The sequence below is a fragment of the Saccopteryx leptura genome, chromosome 6 (assembly GCF_036850995.1).
Source record: "Saccopteryx leptura isolate mSacLep1 chromosome 6, mSacLep1_pri_phased_curated, whole genome shotgun sequence".
NCBI classification, from domain to species: domain Eukaryota; kingdom Metazoa; phylum Chordata; class Mammalia; order Chiroptera; family Emballonuridae; genus Saccopteryx; species Saccopteryx leptura.
Genome location: NC_089508.1, coordinates 76,241,517 through 76,259,344, shown reverse-complemented (window position 1 = coordinate 76,259,344; position 17,828 = coordinate 76,241,517). Strand labels below are relative to the sequence as shown.

The 17,828-nt window shown below is 47.5% G+C and overlaps 1 protein-coding gene across 6 annotated transcripts in view; it reads right to left on the bottom strand.

Moving 5' to 3' along the window:
- The window catches only part of FRMD5 (FERM domain containing 5), a 330,285-nt gene that overhangs the window by 30,881 nt on the left and 281,576 nt on the right, over window positions 1–17,828 (bottom strand). For all 6 annotated transcript variants that reach the window (XM_066341484.1, XM_066341481.1, XM_066341485.1 and 3 more), the window contains exons 3-5: window positions 14,049–14,091; window positions 13,739–13,817; window positions 1,332–1,429 (exon numbers count right to left, since the gene is read on the bottom strand). In XM_066341484.1, the coding sequence (XP_066197581.1) occupies window positions 1,332–1,429; window positions 13,739–13,817; window positions 14,049–14,091 (220 nt within the window). The remainder of the gene's footprint in view (window positions 1–1,331; window positions 1,430–13,738; window positions 13,818–14,048; window positions 14,092–17,828) is intronic.

Genomic DNA, 17,828 nt, shown 5'->3' with positions numbered 1-17,828 from the left:
AACGAGTTGATGCTTATCTCAGATCAATGGGAGAACTGAAAATAAATAAATAAAATGAAAAATTCAATATGGCTATCAGGCTCAACTGAAGGAAAGATGAGAGTTTAAATTTTCACTTAAATTGAACCAGGTTCTCCTTTAAAAATGAAAGGGGTCTCTCTGGATACCTTAGAATTGGCAAGTACCTTCCTGTTTAGGTGTTTGTTTGTTTTTAAGTGAGAGAGACAGGAAGGGAGAAGGATGAGAAGCATCAACTCGTAGTTGTGGCATTTGTTCACTGATTGCTTCTCATAACTGTCTTGACCAGGGGCTCCAGCAGTGCCAGTAACCCCTTACTCAAAGCAGTGATCTTTGGGCTCAAGCCAGTGACCATGGGTTCATGTCTATGATCCCATGCTCAAGCCGGCAACTTCAGGGTTTCGAATCATGGACCTCAGTGTCCCAGGTCTACGCTCTATCCACTGCACCACCATGGGTTAGGCGCTTGTTTGGGCGATTTTTAAAACGAGGAGCCTCAGAAGTCAAAGTTGTAAAATGGACTTTTACATTCTTAACGCAGCTGTGATTGTTTCTTTTTTCCAGAATTTTAGTTTCCATTTGCAAGGATTTTCCAGGTTTTCTTCATAAAGTAACTTCGTGGAGTTCATAGATTTCCAATTAAGAGTTCAGTTTCTTCGATGGAAACTTGATGACATTAGTGCTATGGTCCAAAACAATCCAGTGACAGTTTCAGGCCTAAGGACTAAAATAAGTCTAGGAAGTGGTACTTAGAAGTCCCTTGCATTTCATAAAAGGAGTAGGGATTATATATGAGATTGCTTATCTTTCCCACTGTTTTTGCAAAGGAAAAAAAGCCAGTCTGGGCACGAACTGGGTACAGACTCAACTCGATTTGATTAGCATGTTAGGAAATGTGTTTGTTACCTGGAAACATTCCCAACTTTGAGCACTCCGAACAGGAAGGGCTCTGGAATAGATATCAGAATTCCAAATGCTTCACATTTTTGAGATTTGAATGAAAGAAAAAAATTGATTCTGATGACTCTCCACAGTCTCAATAACCTTATGAACCAAGGCTGCAGGTAAAAGAGAAAACGCCCCAGACAGACTGAGATTGGCCTGAAGGGGCTGGCACGGGACCTCAGGCGCAGGTGGGGTCGGGTGGCCAGAGCTTTCAGTGTCTAGGGGGTTTAAGCAAAGACCTCTAATTTAGACTCCGCTTCAAGTTAGATATATCTGTGTATATCCAAGACGTAGTCATCTGTGGTAGCTGAAATAATGTAATCAGTACTTAGCATGAAGAGCAAATTTATCCTGTCAAAAGTCATTACCTTGAAGGATATAAGCCGCTAACAAGGCAGCATCTGATGTTTTGCAGAGGAGGCGACCATGGTAAAGATCCCTTTTGATCTGGAGGAAGACTAAATACCTGGAGAGAAAACAGAGTGAATTATAAAGAATTTCTCTGATTGCTTTAAAGACAAAAATCTCTGTCAGGACGCTTTGACAACATAAAAAAAAAATCTTAAAACATATCACAAAACAAATACATTTTCCTTTTTCCTGAAGAATCTTTCAAGTACTTTGCCCTGAACCGATTCTAGGTTCAATTCAAAACAACCCATTTGTTTTCTTCTGTAGCTCAAAACAGAAATGGCGCTTCTCAGTAAAAACACTGCCCCCCCATCCCACCCCAGCGCTGGGCTTTGGAAGGAGCCCGCCCCGATCTATTCAGTGCAAAGTAGAAACCTATGTCTGAAGAGAGGGGTTGACAGGGCCTCTCTCCGCTTTGGGCTCTGGCTGATGTTCCTTCCTAAGAAGCAAGGTGGCAAGTGAAAGAAGTAGCCCGAGGAAGAGCTCTGGCTTGGCTTGTCAAGAGCATCTGTCCATCTGGGGAACAGCCTTCAGATGTTGGCAGAGGTCAGCCAGACCTCCCTGAATTTGAATGAGGTGTGAGAAGAGGCATGGGTGAAGGAAGCACAGAAACCTGTGGCTAGCATTTCCTCACACCTTAAGTGGAAGCAGGATATCAAGAGCAACAACAGGCTCTGGCTGGTTTGCTCAGTGAATAGAGCCTCAGCCCAGCATGTGGATGTCCCAGGTCCGATTCCCAGTCAGGGCACATAAGAGAAGCAACCATCAGCTTCGCCTCCCTTCCCTCTCCTCCTATTCTCCCTTTTCCTGTGCCACAGACAGTGGCTCAATTGGTTCGAGCATCAGCCCTGGTGCTGAAGATAGCTCAGCTGGTCTGAGCATCAGCCTCAGGTGCTAAAAATAGCTTGGTTAATTTGAGCATTGGCCCTAGATGGGAGTTGCTAGGTGGATCCTGGTTGGGGCACATGTGGGAGTCTGTTTCACTGCCTCCCCTCCTCTATCTTAAAAACAAACAAATAAAAAAGTGACAGCTAACAGCAACTGACACACACTGAGCACTTACTGTCTGGCAGCCCAGGGGTTTGCACTTTACATGCACTATCTCATCTAAGTCTCACATAACACTTCGAGGTAGGTACTCCAGTGGTACCTTGACACAGGAGTTTAATTTGTTTCATGGCTGAGCTCGTGATCCAATTGGCTTGTGTGTCAATTCGAATTTCCCCATTTAAATTAATTGGAATGCAATTAATTCGTTCTGGCCCCCCAAAACCACACAGTTTTGTTTTATATGCTTTTAAATAAGAAAATGTACTTTATAAATAACAAATACATACATATATATATATATATATATATACACACACACACACACACACACACACATGACAAGATTGAATGTAAAGGACTAAACTGGTTTATGAAGTGTATTTACCTTCAAGGTCAGGCGAAGATGCTGGCGGAGGGGGAGGAGACTGGTGGGGAGGTTTCCATTTCATACTCTATCGCTTAACATAACTTACTCTCTACACACTTAACACTACGTTTAATTGCAAAATTTAACTTACACACTACGTATGATATGTAACTACTATCGCTAAACTTAATTGATATTTTTTTACTTTGCTTAATTATCATTTTCTCCACTGACTTTTGACTTTTTCACTACTTTCCTCGCTTTCACTTAGAGACTGTTTCAACAAAAATCTTTCATGGAAGTTTGTTTCTTCTTCCCTTTCAGAACGTTTGGCAGACTCTCTAGTGGAGGGTGGTGAAAGCTCGTGATTCAAATATCTGCTCATGACTTAAAGCAAAAAGCCCGCCAGTGACTGCTCGCCTCTCAAACTGCTCGTGATTTAAAGTGCTCGTGTGTCGAGGTACCACTGTATTATTATTCCCTCTCCCTCAAGACAAAGAAACTGAGGCTCAACTGATTTTCACTTGGGCACACAACTGGTAAGGGGTGGAGCCCGGATTCAAATTCAGGACCGTTAGACTCCTGCGGTGGGCTCTTCCTCACTGCTGTACTGCCCTCCCTGCACTGTAACTGCTAGTTTCACAGGTAGTTGGTGGATCCTGTCTCCATGGAAGGGAGTTGGTGACTTTCCATTTTGAAAATGTCTTTACAAGGAGCATATTCATAACCTCACTGGCACCCTAGGGAGAGCAGAAGCCAGGGGCAGCAAACCCTTAAGTGAGTCACCCACCACAGTGGCTCCTTGGCTGGGGGCATCTGTGGTGGTTTAAAAGTATGTCTGTAAATTCTTTGTTATTCCTCATTGCCAGAGGGACAGTTCTATTCTCTCTCTCTTGGAGTGTGGGCTGGACTTAGTCATGTGCTTCTAACAAACAGAATAAAACAGCAGCAGTGTCTGACGTGTGTGACTAGGTCACAGAGTCACTGCATCTTCCTCCCTGTTCGCTCTGACTCCTGATCACTCACTCTGCATCAGGACGCCTGAGCAGCCCCTTAGGAAGGTCCTGTGCGGGGGAACTGAGGCCTTTGCCAACAGCTAGCAAGGAACTGACGTTTTCTGCCAACAACCATGTGAGTCCACCATCCTGGAAGTGAATCCTCCAGGCCAGCCTCCAGGCCAGTCCTGACTGCACTGTTCTGAGTGACCTTGAGCCAGAACCACCCAGCAAAGCTGCTCCAGAATTCCTGACCCGCAGACACCGAGAGAGTAAATGCTTGTTAGGTAAGTTTTGGGGCACTTTGTTGGACAGCAATAGGTAGCTACAGCATCCCTAGGGGTGTAATGGACGTGTAGTAAAATTCCCTTAAATTCTATCAGCCTGAACCAAAAAGAACTCAGGCCCTGCCTGGCTAACTGGAGGTTCCCACTGCTTCTGTTTCCAGGCTGAAGGATGAGACATGGGATTCCGGGCTCGCTTGTATGTGTGAGAATGCTCAAAAGAAAGAGGACCACTGGCCCTGGCCAGTTGGCTCAGTGGTGGAGCGTCGGCCTGGCGTGCGGGGGACCCGGGTTCGATTCCCGGCCAGGGCACACAGGAGAGGCGCCCATTTGCTTCTCCACCCCGCCCCCCTCCTTCCTCTCTGTCTCTCTCTTCCCCTCCCGCAGCCAAGGCTCCATTGGAGCAAAGATGGCCCGGGCGCTGAGGATGGCTCCTTGGCCTCTGCCCCAGGCGCTAGAGTGGCTCTGGTTGCGGCAGAGCGACGCCCCAGAGGGGCAGAGCGTCGCCCCCTGGTGGGCAGAGCGTCACCCCTGGTGGGCGTGCCGGGTGGATCCCGGTCGGGCGCATGCGGGAGTCTGTCTGGCTGTCTCTCCCCGTTTCCAGCTTCGAAAAAATACAAAAAAAAAAGAAAAAAAAGAAAGAGGACCACTGACAGTGCCACTCTGGGGTGGGGAGGGGTGACAATAGGCTACTCTGAGAACCCTGGGCTTGGTGGTTCCAATAATGAACAAACGGTCATCAAGGAGCAAGCAACCTCTTCTCTCCTAAGGCCTTGCTGCTCAAAGTGTGGCCCCCAGATCAGCATCCTCTGGGAGCTGCTTGGAAAGGAGACTAGTAGGCCCATCTCAGAGCTACTGGATCATTTTAACAAGACCCCTCGGAGATTTGTACATAGATTAAAGCTTAATCATCCTTCTAACCATATCAGGATGGACTTCCCTCCTGAAAACAAAGGGAGGTGAGTATTATAGTCTGGAAGGTTGTCAGAGCCCCCTCCTCACTTCAACCACCTCCACCAACCCCACTCTGCCCCAGTGTCTGCCAAGAAAAGCGGAAGGAAAGAGAAGCCATGCAGAGTGAAAAATTAAAATGGATCTACCAAATCAAGCTTGTTTTCACTCTGCTTCCCACAGTGAAATGCCACACGGTATGTGGGAGAGATGGTGAGAAGGGAAGGGAGGGGGGAGGACTTCGCTGCCTCTCACTGCTCCTACTCCTGCCTTCCACTGGCTCTGCCAGGGTGTGGAAGCAAACCTGCTGCCCCCTGCTCGCTGATCGCTCCTCCCACTTCTCCGCTTAGCTGTGTCCAAAGTTCAGGGACAGCACGTACTGGATGAAGGAGATATTTTACAGGGACAGAAAGGCTCTGGGCAGTGATTCTCAACGTCCCCTGGGGGAGCACGTTAGAATCTATGTGTGCATGGGTGCTCCTGGGTTTGAGAAAGCCCCTCTAGTGCCCTCTTTGCCCAAGGGGGACATACTCCTCCTCACATCGAGAACCGCTCGTCCTTATAAGGCATCTCTATTGATGATGCATGACAGGTGCCTCAGATGAGCTGGGAAGGAAACAAGGCTTTCTACTGCAGGGTGGGATTTCCTCATTTTTCTGGAGATAGGACAGCTACGAGGAGATTGAGTATAAGGCCATGGGAACACTGTCAGGCAATGTGCAGCAACTGGAGGGGGGAGGGGAGGAGGGGCAAGTCAATGCCCTAAAGAAACAAACCAGTCTTTAATCTTTTTCTTTTTAGATTTTTAAAAATTCATTTTAGAGAGGAGAGAGAGAAACAGAGAGAAGGGAGGGGGAAGAGCAGGAAGCATCAACTCCCATATGTGCCTTGACCAGGCAAGACCAGGGTTTTAAACTGGTTACCTCAGTTTTCCATGTTGACGCTTTATCCACTGCGCCACCACAGGTCAGGCCAAACCACAGTCTTTAGAGGACAAGAAGAGATGAGCTCAGGAAAGAATCAATGGGCAGCTTCAAGGCAGAGAGCTACACTGGGGGCCACCCTTCCTCTTCTGCTACAGCCTTCCATCAAGCTCCATGTTTTGATCATTTAAGGCAGTGGTCCCCAACCCCCAGGCCATGGACCGGTACCGGTGCGCAGAGAAAGAATAAATAACTTACATTATTTCTGTTTTATTTATATTTAAGTCTGAACGATGTTTTATTTTTTAAAAATAACCAGATTCCCTCTGTTATATCCGTCTAAGACTCACTCTTGATGCTTGTCTCGTAAGTCTGACAATTATATTTAAAAATACCACAGTTTTTACTCCGGTCGCATAATTTTATTTTGTGCATTTATCCATACCACCCTAAAGGCCGGTCCGTGAAAATATTTTCTGACATTAAACTGGTCCGTGGCCCAAAAAAGGTTGGGGACCACTGATTTAAGGAGGTAACCAATGACTTGGTGTTACTGTCATGACAATATATCCCACACGATTCATAGCATCCTCAGACCCAGTCTCAGCAGACCCTGCATGGTCTCCCCTGCACCCTGGGGCCTACGGAAGACTATCTTGTTGCCCCAGGCATTGCCACCAGAGTTGTTGTGCTACCAGGCAAGGGATCAGCTTACTGGGGCCACCCAGAGCCAGCTCCTGGGGAGCAGGCTGGTTGGATTACCCAATTCCAGAACCTCGGAATCGGAGTTACAGCACCTAATTCTCTCCTTTTGTAGCTGAGGAAGTAGAAGTCCAAAGATGTGAGAGTGACCTATCAGGAAGGCCTGCTGACTCGGCCTGGTACTTCTTCTACCCTGTGGTAATTCAGTTAATTTTCGGGTTACAGAGAGGGGGTCCTAAATGAAGTCAGGAGAACTCTGTCCTCATTGGAACCAAACAAGAAATTAGCTTTAGACCAGATTTAAGACAAGTGGCCCCGAAGGCTCCATTGGAGCAAAGATGGCCCGGGTGCTGGGGATGGCTCCTTGGCCTCTGCCCCAGGTGCTAGAGTGGCTCTGGTCGCGGCAGAGCGACGCCCCGGAGGGGCAGAGCATCGCCCTCTGGTGGGCAGAGCGTTGCCCCCTGGTGGGCGTGCCGGGTGGATCCTGGTCGGGCGCATGCGGGAGTCTGACTGTCTCTCCCTGTTTCCAGCTTCAGAAAAATACAAAAAAAAAAAAAAAGACAAGTGGCCCCGGCTGGTTGGCTCAGTGGATCGAGTGTCAGCTTGGTATACGGATGTCACATGTTTGATCCCTGGTCAGGCCACACATGAGGAGCAACCATCTGCTTTTCTCCCCCTCCCTCTCCCTCTTCTCTCTCTCTTCCTCTCTCTCAGCTAGTGGCTTGGTTGGTTCAAGTGCTGGCCCTGGGCGCTGAGGATAGCTCAGTTGGTCTGAGCATCAGCTCCAGACAAGGGTTGCCCGGTGGATCCCGGTGGGAGTGCATGTGGGAGTCTGTCTCACTATCTCCCCTCTTCTCACTTAAAAAAACAAACAAACAAGAACCTAAGAACACAACAAGCATGTTCCTTTAGGACACTTTTGTGGGTAAACTTTGCCTGTCTCCTTCTGGCCTCAGGAGACTTGACCTCCCCTCCATTTTTAATGCCTGTGTTGATCTGTATTGACGGAGCTATGAATGAGTGGAAACCTGAAAGACGACTAAGGAAAACCTGAGTTTGTAACAAGAACATCTTCTCATGGTAGTGGCTGGGGCATTATGCTTTCTGATATCATAGGGTGGCGATGAATCCACAGATCTCCCCTGAGTGAAAGCCCTGAGCCGTGGAAAGCCCTGACAGCTCCTGAAGAGTTTCTTGCAGAAGATCCTTTGGGTCCATCTACCTGTCATTAGATTCTTTGCCTCCGGCTTCCTCTATTTTCTACCATCCTTTTCCCTAAATATAATCATGCTTAGTATGTCTTCCTCCCTCATACTAGACTGCAAGCTCCTTAGAAACAGAGACTATGTTTTATTTACTTTTAGTATTGTTTTATTTTTTTAATTTATTTTTACTTTTTTAGAGAGAGAGAGAGAGAGAGAGATGAAAAAAAAAAAAAGGAAGGGAGAGAGATAAGAAATAACTCGTTGTACATTGATTGCTTCTCATATGTGCCTTGATCAGGGAGCTCCAGCTGAGCCAGTGACCCCTTGCTCAATCCAGTGACCTTTGGGCTCAAGCTAGCGATCACGGGATCATGCTCTAGCTGGCAACCCTGCACTCAAGCTGGTGAGCCTGAGCTCAAGCCAGAGACCTTGGGGTTTATGAACTGGGGTTGTCAGCATCCCAGGTTGATGCCCTATCAACTGCGCCACCACCGATCAGGCACTTTTAGTATTCTTTTAGCCCATACATCCTGTGCCTAGCTCCCCTGCTCACCCTCCTTCTTACCGGCCGTTCGGCCACCTAGTCCTAGCTCTTCCTTGTGCCAGACAGAGCAGAGGTGCTCGGTGTGCAGCAGGGAACAAAACACAGTCCCCATTCTTATGGAGCTTACATTCCTGTTGGAGAAACAGATGACAACAAGAACTAAATAATAATAATGACTTACTGAGTGCATGCTGTTTGCTACACATTGTACTGTTGAGCACACACGCTCTCATTTAATCCTCACAACAATAAGGTGACTACTGTTTTCTTTTTTTTAACCCTGTCTCATAGATGAAGAAATGGAACGATCAGAGATATTATTGCTTGCCTTGTCACAGAGCTAAACCTGGGATTTGAGTCCAGGGTTTCTAAATCCTTTTTGACTTCTTAGCCCAGGGTCAGCAAATTACTGCTTGCCACCATGGTTTCCAATAAAATAAAATACAATTTTTTTGGAACATAGACTTGGTCATTCTTTTATATATCACCTATAGCGGCTTTTGCTCCACAATGGCAGAAATGAGTAGTTCTGACGGAGACCAGATGGCCCACCAAGCCTAGAGTACTTGTGTCTGGCCTTTTACAGAAAAAGTTTGCCAACCCATCTTAGCCTAAGCGGGGCTCACGTGACACTCATTGAAGGAATAAATTACATGAAAACCCCATTCATTCATGCATATATTTGTTCATCCATTAACATAGTTTTGAGCACCTGCTCAAACACATGTCAGGCAATTTGCTTCCTTGGAAGGTGGGGCCCCATTTGTACTCAGTTTCCTTCTGTTACTTGATCTTTTCAAAGAGTTCATACACCTGCAGTCCCCGTTAAATGCTAAATCTGGTGTCTAATCCCCCTTTTCTCTGCCTTGTCTCCAGCTCAGGCAAGAGCATCTATTCATTATTTTTAAAAATGACAGAAGAGATTAATCAGGTTTTGGCAACTAAATTTATCATCTGGGAAGAGTCCAAGAGATAAATAGAAGCACAGTTCTTTATCCTAACTTCACCTCCACCCCCGCCCTAGCCCGGCTTTAGGGGGATGGTTGAGATGGTGGTGAAATTTAGGACCAATATTGCTAGGAAAAAACACACTGACAGCTAAATTAGTTTGGCTGGAAAGTGGTATGGAGAGCTGTAAGCCAGGAATACATTATGGGTACTGAGTAAGGCCGGGGCAGGTACCTGCTCTCTAAAGATCAGCAGAGATACGAATGAGGAGACAGGTGCAGCTAATTCTAAGGCCTCCACTGACGCCTCGGGGAGCGGGAGGCAGGAAGACTCCACATCAGGCCCAGGCACCCTGGGCTCACACTCCTGACAACCCTGGAAATGGCATTCCAGGGGAGAGAGGCAGGTGAGATGGACGGCAGGGGAAACGGTGGAGGGTGGTCAGCACAAACGCATGCAGACGGGGGAGGAGCTCACACGCCTGTCTGTCCTGGAAGTCTGCTGACTTGCTGACTTGACAGGCCTGGCCATATTCCTCCTGTCACACTGACCAGGACTTGGGTGGTGACCTAAGATGGCTTTCTCTCTGAGTTCTCAAAAGTTAGCTGCTTAAATGCTAGAACTCTTGCTGGCAAGGAAAGGGGACAGAAGTGTGGGGATTATCAGGAAAGAATTGCCTTTCACATAAACAAAGGAGAAAAGCCAGAGCTAACTGTACTTGTGCCCATTAGCAGACCCGTTGGGGCCCGCAGACCAAGTTAATCAATCTGGCAGTAAACAGCCACTGAGTCTTTGCTCAGTGCAAGGCTCATGGAGGGGAGGGCATGTATTAAGAAGTATAAGACCTTGGCCCTGCCAGCTGGCTCAGTGGTAGAGCGTCAGCCCAGCATGTAGATGTCCAGGTTTGACTCCTGGTCAGGGCACACAGGAGGAGCACCCATCTGTTTTTCAAACCCTCTCACCTCTCTCCCTCCCTCCCTCCCTCCCTCTCTCTCTCTCTCTCTCTCTCTCCTTCCCTCCTGCAGCCAAGGCTTGATTAGAGAGAGTTGGACCCTGGCACTGAGGATGGCTCCATAGCCTCTGCCTTAGGTGCTAAAAAATGGGTCTGGTTGTAATGAAGCAAGGGCCCCAGATGAATAGAGCATCGCCCCCTAGTGGGCTTGCTGGGTGGATCCAGGTCAGAGGGAGTCTGTCTCTTTGCCTCCCCTCCTCTCACTGAATTAAAAAAAAAAAGTACATGACCTTATATAGTGGTTAATCCTCCCAACAATTTAATGAGGTAGCTATTACTATCCTCACTTTATAAATGAGGAATATGAAGGTCAGGGAGGTTAAATATCTTATGTCCAAGGAATCAAGAAGTGACCAATAAGATCTGAGCTCCCAGGTCTATGCTGCCTCTGAGGTAAGAGGGTCTGCCCATTAATATTATGCAGTGACATTTGATTTAGAAAAGTGTGTTGTTAAGAACTCCTCCTAAGGACCAAGATAACCATATATTTTTGCCCTTTAATTAAATCATAAAGCCATGTGTCTGTGGTGCTCTTGCTGGGTTGTATTAGACCAATCCCTCTCATCCCACTGTTGGTCAGCGAGGTGCAGACCAGGCAATCCTGATGTGCGGTGTTAGGAGGCAAGGTGCTAGGCTCTCAGCAAAGATGTGTTAATTTGCTCTGACATGTGGACAGAAGTGTGAACTTCTGGGTTTGCCCTGTATCAGTCAGTACCTCCTTCAACAGAAAGAGAGAGGAGGAGGAGGGAGGAGGAGAGAGAAGGAGAGAGGAGAGGGGAGGAGAGAAGTGTGCTCAGAGCTAAGGCAAACACTTTGGAGATCATGAGCAAGGCAGGCTAGTGCTTTGCCAAAACTCTGTTTAAGTTAGATATAGTAATTCTACTGTCACTGTTCTGCCTAAAGCTACAGGATTGCTTATCAATATGGGTGAGCTTTTTTTTTTTTTAAAGGGAGACAGACAGGAAGGGAGAGAGATGAATAGCATCAATTCTTCCTTGCTGCACTTTATTTGTTCATTGATTGCTTTCTCATACGTGCCTTGATGAGGGTGGGGCAGGGGGGGCGCAGGGTGGAGGAGCTACAGCTGAGCCAGTGACCCCTTGCTCAAGCCAGTGACCTGGGGCTCAACTCAGCGACCATGAGGTCATGTCTATGATCCCACGCTCAAGCCCGCACACAAGCTGGTGACCTTGGGGTTTCTAACCTGGGTTCTCAGCATCCTAGACCAACACTCTATCCACTGCACCACTGCCTGGTCACGCTGGGTGAGCAAAGTGGATGTCTGACCTGTGGTGGCACAGTGGATAAAACGTAGACCTGGAACACTGAGGTCGCCGGTTTGAAACCTTGAGTTTGCTTGATCAAGGCACGTATGGTAAACAACTGCTATGAGTTGATGCTTCCCACTTCTCCCTCCTTATTTCTCTCTCTCAAAAAAAAAAAGAAGCAAAGTGGGAGCCACATCCACTTCCATATGGACCATATGGATGAGCAGGCCCTGTGGTTTTTATGTTCCATAAGGAACATAAGGTTTGATTCCAACTACACACCTCACTGCCTCAGTGTTTCAACGTAGGTTGGTGCACACTACTCCATGCATCTGGAGGAAAGCTCCTTCCTGATCCTGTGACCAGATCCGAAGATGCCCTCACCCCTGCTGGGGCCCATGTGAAGAAGCCACTCTCCCTCTGTATCCCACTCCTCCGCTTCCTTTGCACTGCTTGCTCCTGTTTCTTGCCTCTTCGTTCTCCATTTCCTCATTTTCCATCTCAGAGAAACTTTTGCTCCTTTTCTCAGATGTAAAGGTAGTGGCACACTCTTCCGAACATGAAGTGAAAATAATGCCATATTCTTTCTTCCCTTTTCTCTCTCCTTTCCTTTTCTTGGGACTTTTCCCAACCAGTCAGGATCTAGAAGTAAACCTCAAAGCCTTCCAGGACGAACAGCCTGTATGACTAGGAATGGCCTTACCCCGACCTGTGCTGTCTCTAGGCTTCCGTAGGGGGTGGAGCTGGCAGAGCAGCTGCTCCCTCCGCCGGGATTCCCTGCATGGCCTCTTCATCTGCGGCCCCACCCTCTACAAGGTAACATCAAGGTTTCGTTTATGCCAACATTTAGATCTTTCTATCCTAAAAATTAAAGATCCTTTTACACAGAGTTGCTGAATCTGAGGCAATATTTTTAGAGTGAATTTGGCTCAGAGATACAAAACTTTGGGGAAGCTTTGAAGCTCCTGTTCAATGACCCTCTTACAGGATGGTTGTGGACACAGAGGTTCTTTCTCATCCTCAGGTGGTGCTGGATGAGACAGGCCCCATTCCCTGCAGCCAGCTGCCACAGAACATAATGCCCATGATGAAGAGTTTTTGTTTGTTTGTTTTTTGTTTTTTGTGACAGAGACAGAGAGAGGGACAGATAGAGACAGACAGACAGAAAGGGACAAAGATGAGAAGCATCAATTCTTTGTTGCAGCACCTTAGTTGTCCATTGATTGCTTTCTTGTATGTGCCTTGACCAGGGGGCTACAGCAGAGTGAGTGACCCCTTACTCAAGCCAGCAACCTTGGGCTTCAAGCCAGTGACCTTTGGGCTCAAGACAGCGACTATGGGGTCATGTCTATGAACCCATGCTCAAGGTGGTGACCTTAGAGTTTCGAACTTGGGTCCTCTGCGTCCCAGCTTGACGCTCTATCCACTGAGCCACTGCCTGGTCAGGCTATGATGAAAAGTTTATTATGGAGGGCCTGACCTGTGGTGACACAGTGGACAAAGCATCGACCTGGAACACTGAGGTCGCCGGTTCAAAACCCTGCACTTGGCTGGTCAAGGCAATATGGGAGTTGATGCTTCCTACCCCCCCCCCCCCCCACTCTCTCTCCTCTCTAAAATGAATTTTAAGAAAAAGTTTATCATGGACCCGATCCACCAGCACACTGGTATTTAGCCACTTGGATTTAAAACCCTCAGCATTTCCAGCTGGTTATCAGTATCATGCTCTAGCATTTCCCAAGTACATGAGGCCACTGGAGTCTATTTCAATCTCCCCAAAAAGGAGCAACACAGTCGTCTCCAAAACTGTGCACAGTGGCCACATCACAGGTGAAAGAAAAATATGCATTTGATTAGTTTCTTCAGATCCCTGTGAGGATGACCAGTTCGAGATGAAGTATTCACACTCCTTGCAGAAAGAAGCTCCCTCTGTTCCAATTCTCCTGAGGGGATGAGCAAAGGCAGCATGTGGAAATGACATGCAGAAGAGGGTAAGGTTATATTTAGGAAGAAGTCCTTGCCTATAAGGGCTAGGAGCTCCTAACACAGAGGATCTGAGAAGTGAGAGTCCCCCTCTCCTGTCCTCTCCGACAGGTCGTAGTGGCTGAGCCTCACCTTGTGATTTCCTCTCTCAGGGCAGCAGGGTCTGCAGGGTAAAACTTCACCCGGAAACACATGGTGAATGGAGGCTGGGCTGCAGAGAAAAGGAGGTGCCCGTCAGGGAAGACCCTCTTGCCCAGAGATGACTAGGTTTCCCTCCCCACCAGGATGCATGGGCCTCTGAACCCTCAGGAAAAAATCCTCAGATGTTTAGGACAACTTATACTCAGAACAGTGGAAAATTACCAAGACTTACTACAAGTGGGAGCTTGCATCTCACCCTCCCCGGGGGCTGGGCTTAAGTCTTTTCTTGGAGAATACTTACATCTCAATTGCTTCACCACAGACTTTGTAAACTCCAACCAATGCTGAAACAGAGAACACAGAACAAGAAAACCCTAATGAGAAGCAGCGTCAAATATAACTTGTTTAATCCGATTAAAATAACCAGCCAGATTGTAGCCGAGGGTAAAAGCAGCCCAAAAGCTTGTGGTACGTAGGCCTGGAGAGTAAAGAGTGATGGAATTTTCTGACAAGTTTCCCAGGGAACCAGCTGTGAAGGGGAGACGAGTTCCAGCTTCAGATGCCATTTCTGGGCTTTCCTGGCAAGGCCCCCGCCAGAGTAGGTGCCAAAGTTCTGAGCCACGTTTTTCAGCAGGCACAAGTGAACACGCGAATGCGTGATGGGGACGACGTCCCACCTGGCTTGAGGAGGGAAATACTGACTTTAATGGGTTGCATGTGTTTGGACTACATGCCAACTTTTTTTTTTCTTTTTTGGCAGGAGGACAGAGGTATCGGTAGCAGCTCTAGAAAGTACTGGCAGATAGAATTTCATAAATGTTGAGAAGGGAAGAATGGCTGGTATGTATCCCATCCTTGAGTACATAAATTGCCAAACTCTGTGTTAGGGGTGCGTGCTCAGGATTCCTTGGTATCCAGGGATGTTTAAGCTCAATTTTACAGATGACCAACCACAACTGATGGATGGGGTAGTATCCTGTGACGCTGAGGATTCCATAAGGGCAGGACACGGTAGCAATATCCCAAGGTACTTATGTTTGGGGAAGGAAGCAATAAGACCATTCTATATCTGTTTCCCAGTTCTACAGGGATGCTTTATAAAATGCATTATTGATGTTTGCTGCTTTTAGGTTAATCAGGAAACTTGACAATTTGCAGAGAGTTATAACTACTGTTATTTGGGTTTAGTTATCTGGAAGTAGCTTAAAACCATTAGTCATAAGGTCCTTAAGGGCAACAAACTCGTTTACACTGTACTGCCCATGCCCCGTGTTCAATATGCAGCTTTTGAAGGGACGAAGGAACCAGGTCCACACCTCCCTCTTTTCTGGCTGCTCCCATTTAGTGTGACATCCTGGCAGAGTCCCCCCTTTGTAGGAAAGCAACCAGGGCCACACAGACGGCATCCTGGCCTCCCCTGGTTCCAGCTCTCACCTTCTGGGCTGGGCCATGGGTCAGGCAGTTAATGGACCCACTAAAAGCCAGTTCTCCCATCAGCTCACAGAGATAATCTGGGCTGACATTCGACTCTCTTGCTCCTCTGATCTGAGTTCCCATGAGGCTGGCAACTCATTACAGCCGCTCAATGTGTTTAAGAGGTCCTCACATTACACGGCCCACCGCAGCTTGGCTTCCCGGGGAAGCAAAGGCAAGAAGAGATGAGACTGCGTGGAAACAACTGGGTTTCCAGGCTGCGCAGGTGAAGGTGGAGGAGTCCCATCTGTTCAGAGCACACTGGAGCTTTGTGCAGGGAGACAAACAGGCACCTGTCTGGGGCTCACTAAACAGAATACCCCTAGACATTCCACTGATGGATTAAAGTAAATAAATAAAGTTAGAAACTAAGAGGAATGACTTGTGAAATTCATTATCAGGGGAAGGTAGATGGAGCTGAAGGACAAAAAGGCTACTTCTCTTGGCAAGAGCTGGAGAGAGAACTTTAGTTTGTTGATTCGAGAGAGAGAGGAAAGTACAGAGTGAGACAGAGAGAGAGAGAGAAAAGCATCAATTTGTTGTTCCACTTATTTATGCACTCACTGGTTGATTCTTGTGTGTGCCCTGACTGGGGATCAAACTTGCAGCTTTGGTGTATCACCCTGGTTGGCAAACCCCCGCTCGCGAGCCACATGCGGCTCTTTGGCCCCTTGAGTGTGGCTCTTCCACAAAATTACACGTGCGGGTGCTACCTCGATAAGGAATATACCTACCTATGTAGTTTAAGTTTAAAAAATTTGGCTCTCAAAAGAAATTTCAGTCGTTGTACTGTTGATATTTGGCTCTGTTGACTAATGAGTTTGCCGACCACTGGACGATGCTCTAACTGAGCTACCCGGGCAGGGCAGAGGGCTTTAGTTTGTACTGGAGTGAGAGCTGAAGAAAGGAGTAAGGCTGGAGGATCCTAGGAGGGGGTGGGGAGTGGAAAACAGTCACAGCTTGTCCAAGAGATTTTAAGGGTCTGGTGGAGAAATCTTGAAAGGATCCCAAGAATATGGTGATGGCCAGAGTTACCTTTTGCACCTGTCTGGCTAAATCTGGGTCCCAGAATTTCTAGCAAACTGATAACATGGGTTTGGGGAGGAGGGGTCAGGAGATGAGGAAAGAAGAGTCAGAAAGGGGATTTTGCCCCTGACTTTGGGGGAATGGGTCAAGGTGGCAGAATATTCATACTCTAGAGGCTTGAAAGGGTTCCTCCCCCTTGAAAGGAGAGGCTGACAGCAGGCTGAGGCCCTGGGCCAGGAACAGACGCAGGGTGACATGAGGGGGGACAGCTCCTCCGGGAGGAATCAGGAGTGCTCCCCGACCCCACGGAGAGCCCTGCAGAGCAGGCAGTGATGAGATGGATGTGAGCGCCGGCTTCGGACTGCCTGGTGCCCCAGAAGAGGAGGTGTATTTTAAAGCCTCCCACTCTAGGGGAGCTGGAAGCATACCTCCTCATCTCAACCGTGAATCAGTAGATCGGGTAACAATTCTTAATGGGCCCCTTTCCCCACAACTCTCAAGAACCCCCTCAAGCCTTCCTGCTCTCCGTAGCCCCTCAATAAAGGCACAGAATCACAAAACTTTAGAGGCTCTCGGGTCTGAATTCAATGTGGACCCTTAGAAATCACACAGGCTCTGGGTCAGACAGGTCTGAGGTACAGACAGCTTTGCCACCTGCCTTGGGCAAGTTACTTAACCTGTCGGAGACTTTATTTACTTATTTGGAGAATGGTTTATAATATTTATATAGTTGTGGACACTCATCTCATCTGCAGTAAGGATTCAGTAACGTGTGTGAAGCTCCCAGCTCAGTGACTGATTCAACTCAGTGCTCCATATCCATCAACTGAGAGGCTGGGCTTGTGCTCAGTACAGAGCCTGAACCCCAGCAGCCGCTCCATAAAAGTTTATTTCTGCTATTTCCCATTTTCTTGTTTTTCTCTGCCTCCTTTTGCTGTTAATCCTCACCACCTCCACATGCTCTCTTATTCTCCTCCAGCACATTCTGACCTAACTTAAAAATAATGAACAGGACACATTTTGCCCTTTTTTCTTCATATGCCACTCATTTTGGGAGATGAAAAAACCTTAGGGTAACTAGACTTCCTTCTTAAGGAGAGACAGCTTAGACCAAAAGAATAAATAAACAATGAAAAACCCCTTTGTAAAAATAGACCATCGCTGAGGTCGCCAGTTCGAAACCCTGGGCTTGCCTGGTCAAGGCACATATGGGAGTTGATGCTTCCTGCTCCTCCCCCCCTTCTCTCTCTCTCTCTCTCTTTCTCCCCCCTTCTCTAAAATGAATAAATAAAATCTTAAAAAAAAATAGACCATCAGCCTGTACGTAGTGAAGGGACGCCTGGAGCGTGTGAGGTGTCGTGGCATTTTCTGGAATCTTACACCGCGGTCCACAGCTCAGCTCAGGACAGTAAGTATGTCAAGACAGTGGAGTTTTCATCGGGTGAGGTGCTGACCTACACTCTACTTTCCAAACACTGATGCTCAAAATTCCTCTGAGCCCGGAGCAGTGAAATATGACAGCAAAGTGGGGCAGGGCGTGTCAGAGTAAAGGGATACAGTCTTTCTGAATCTTTCCTAAAGC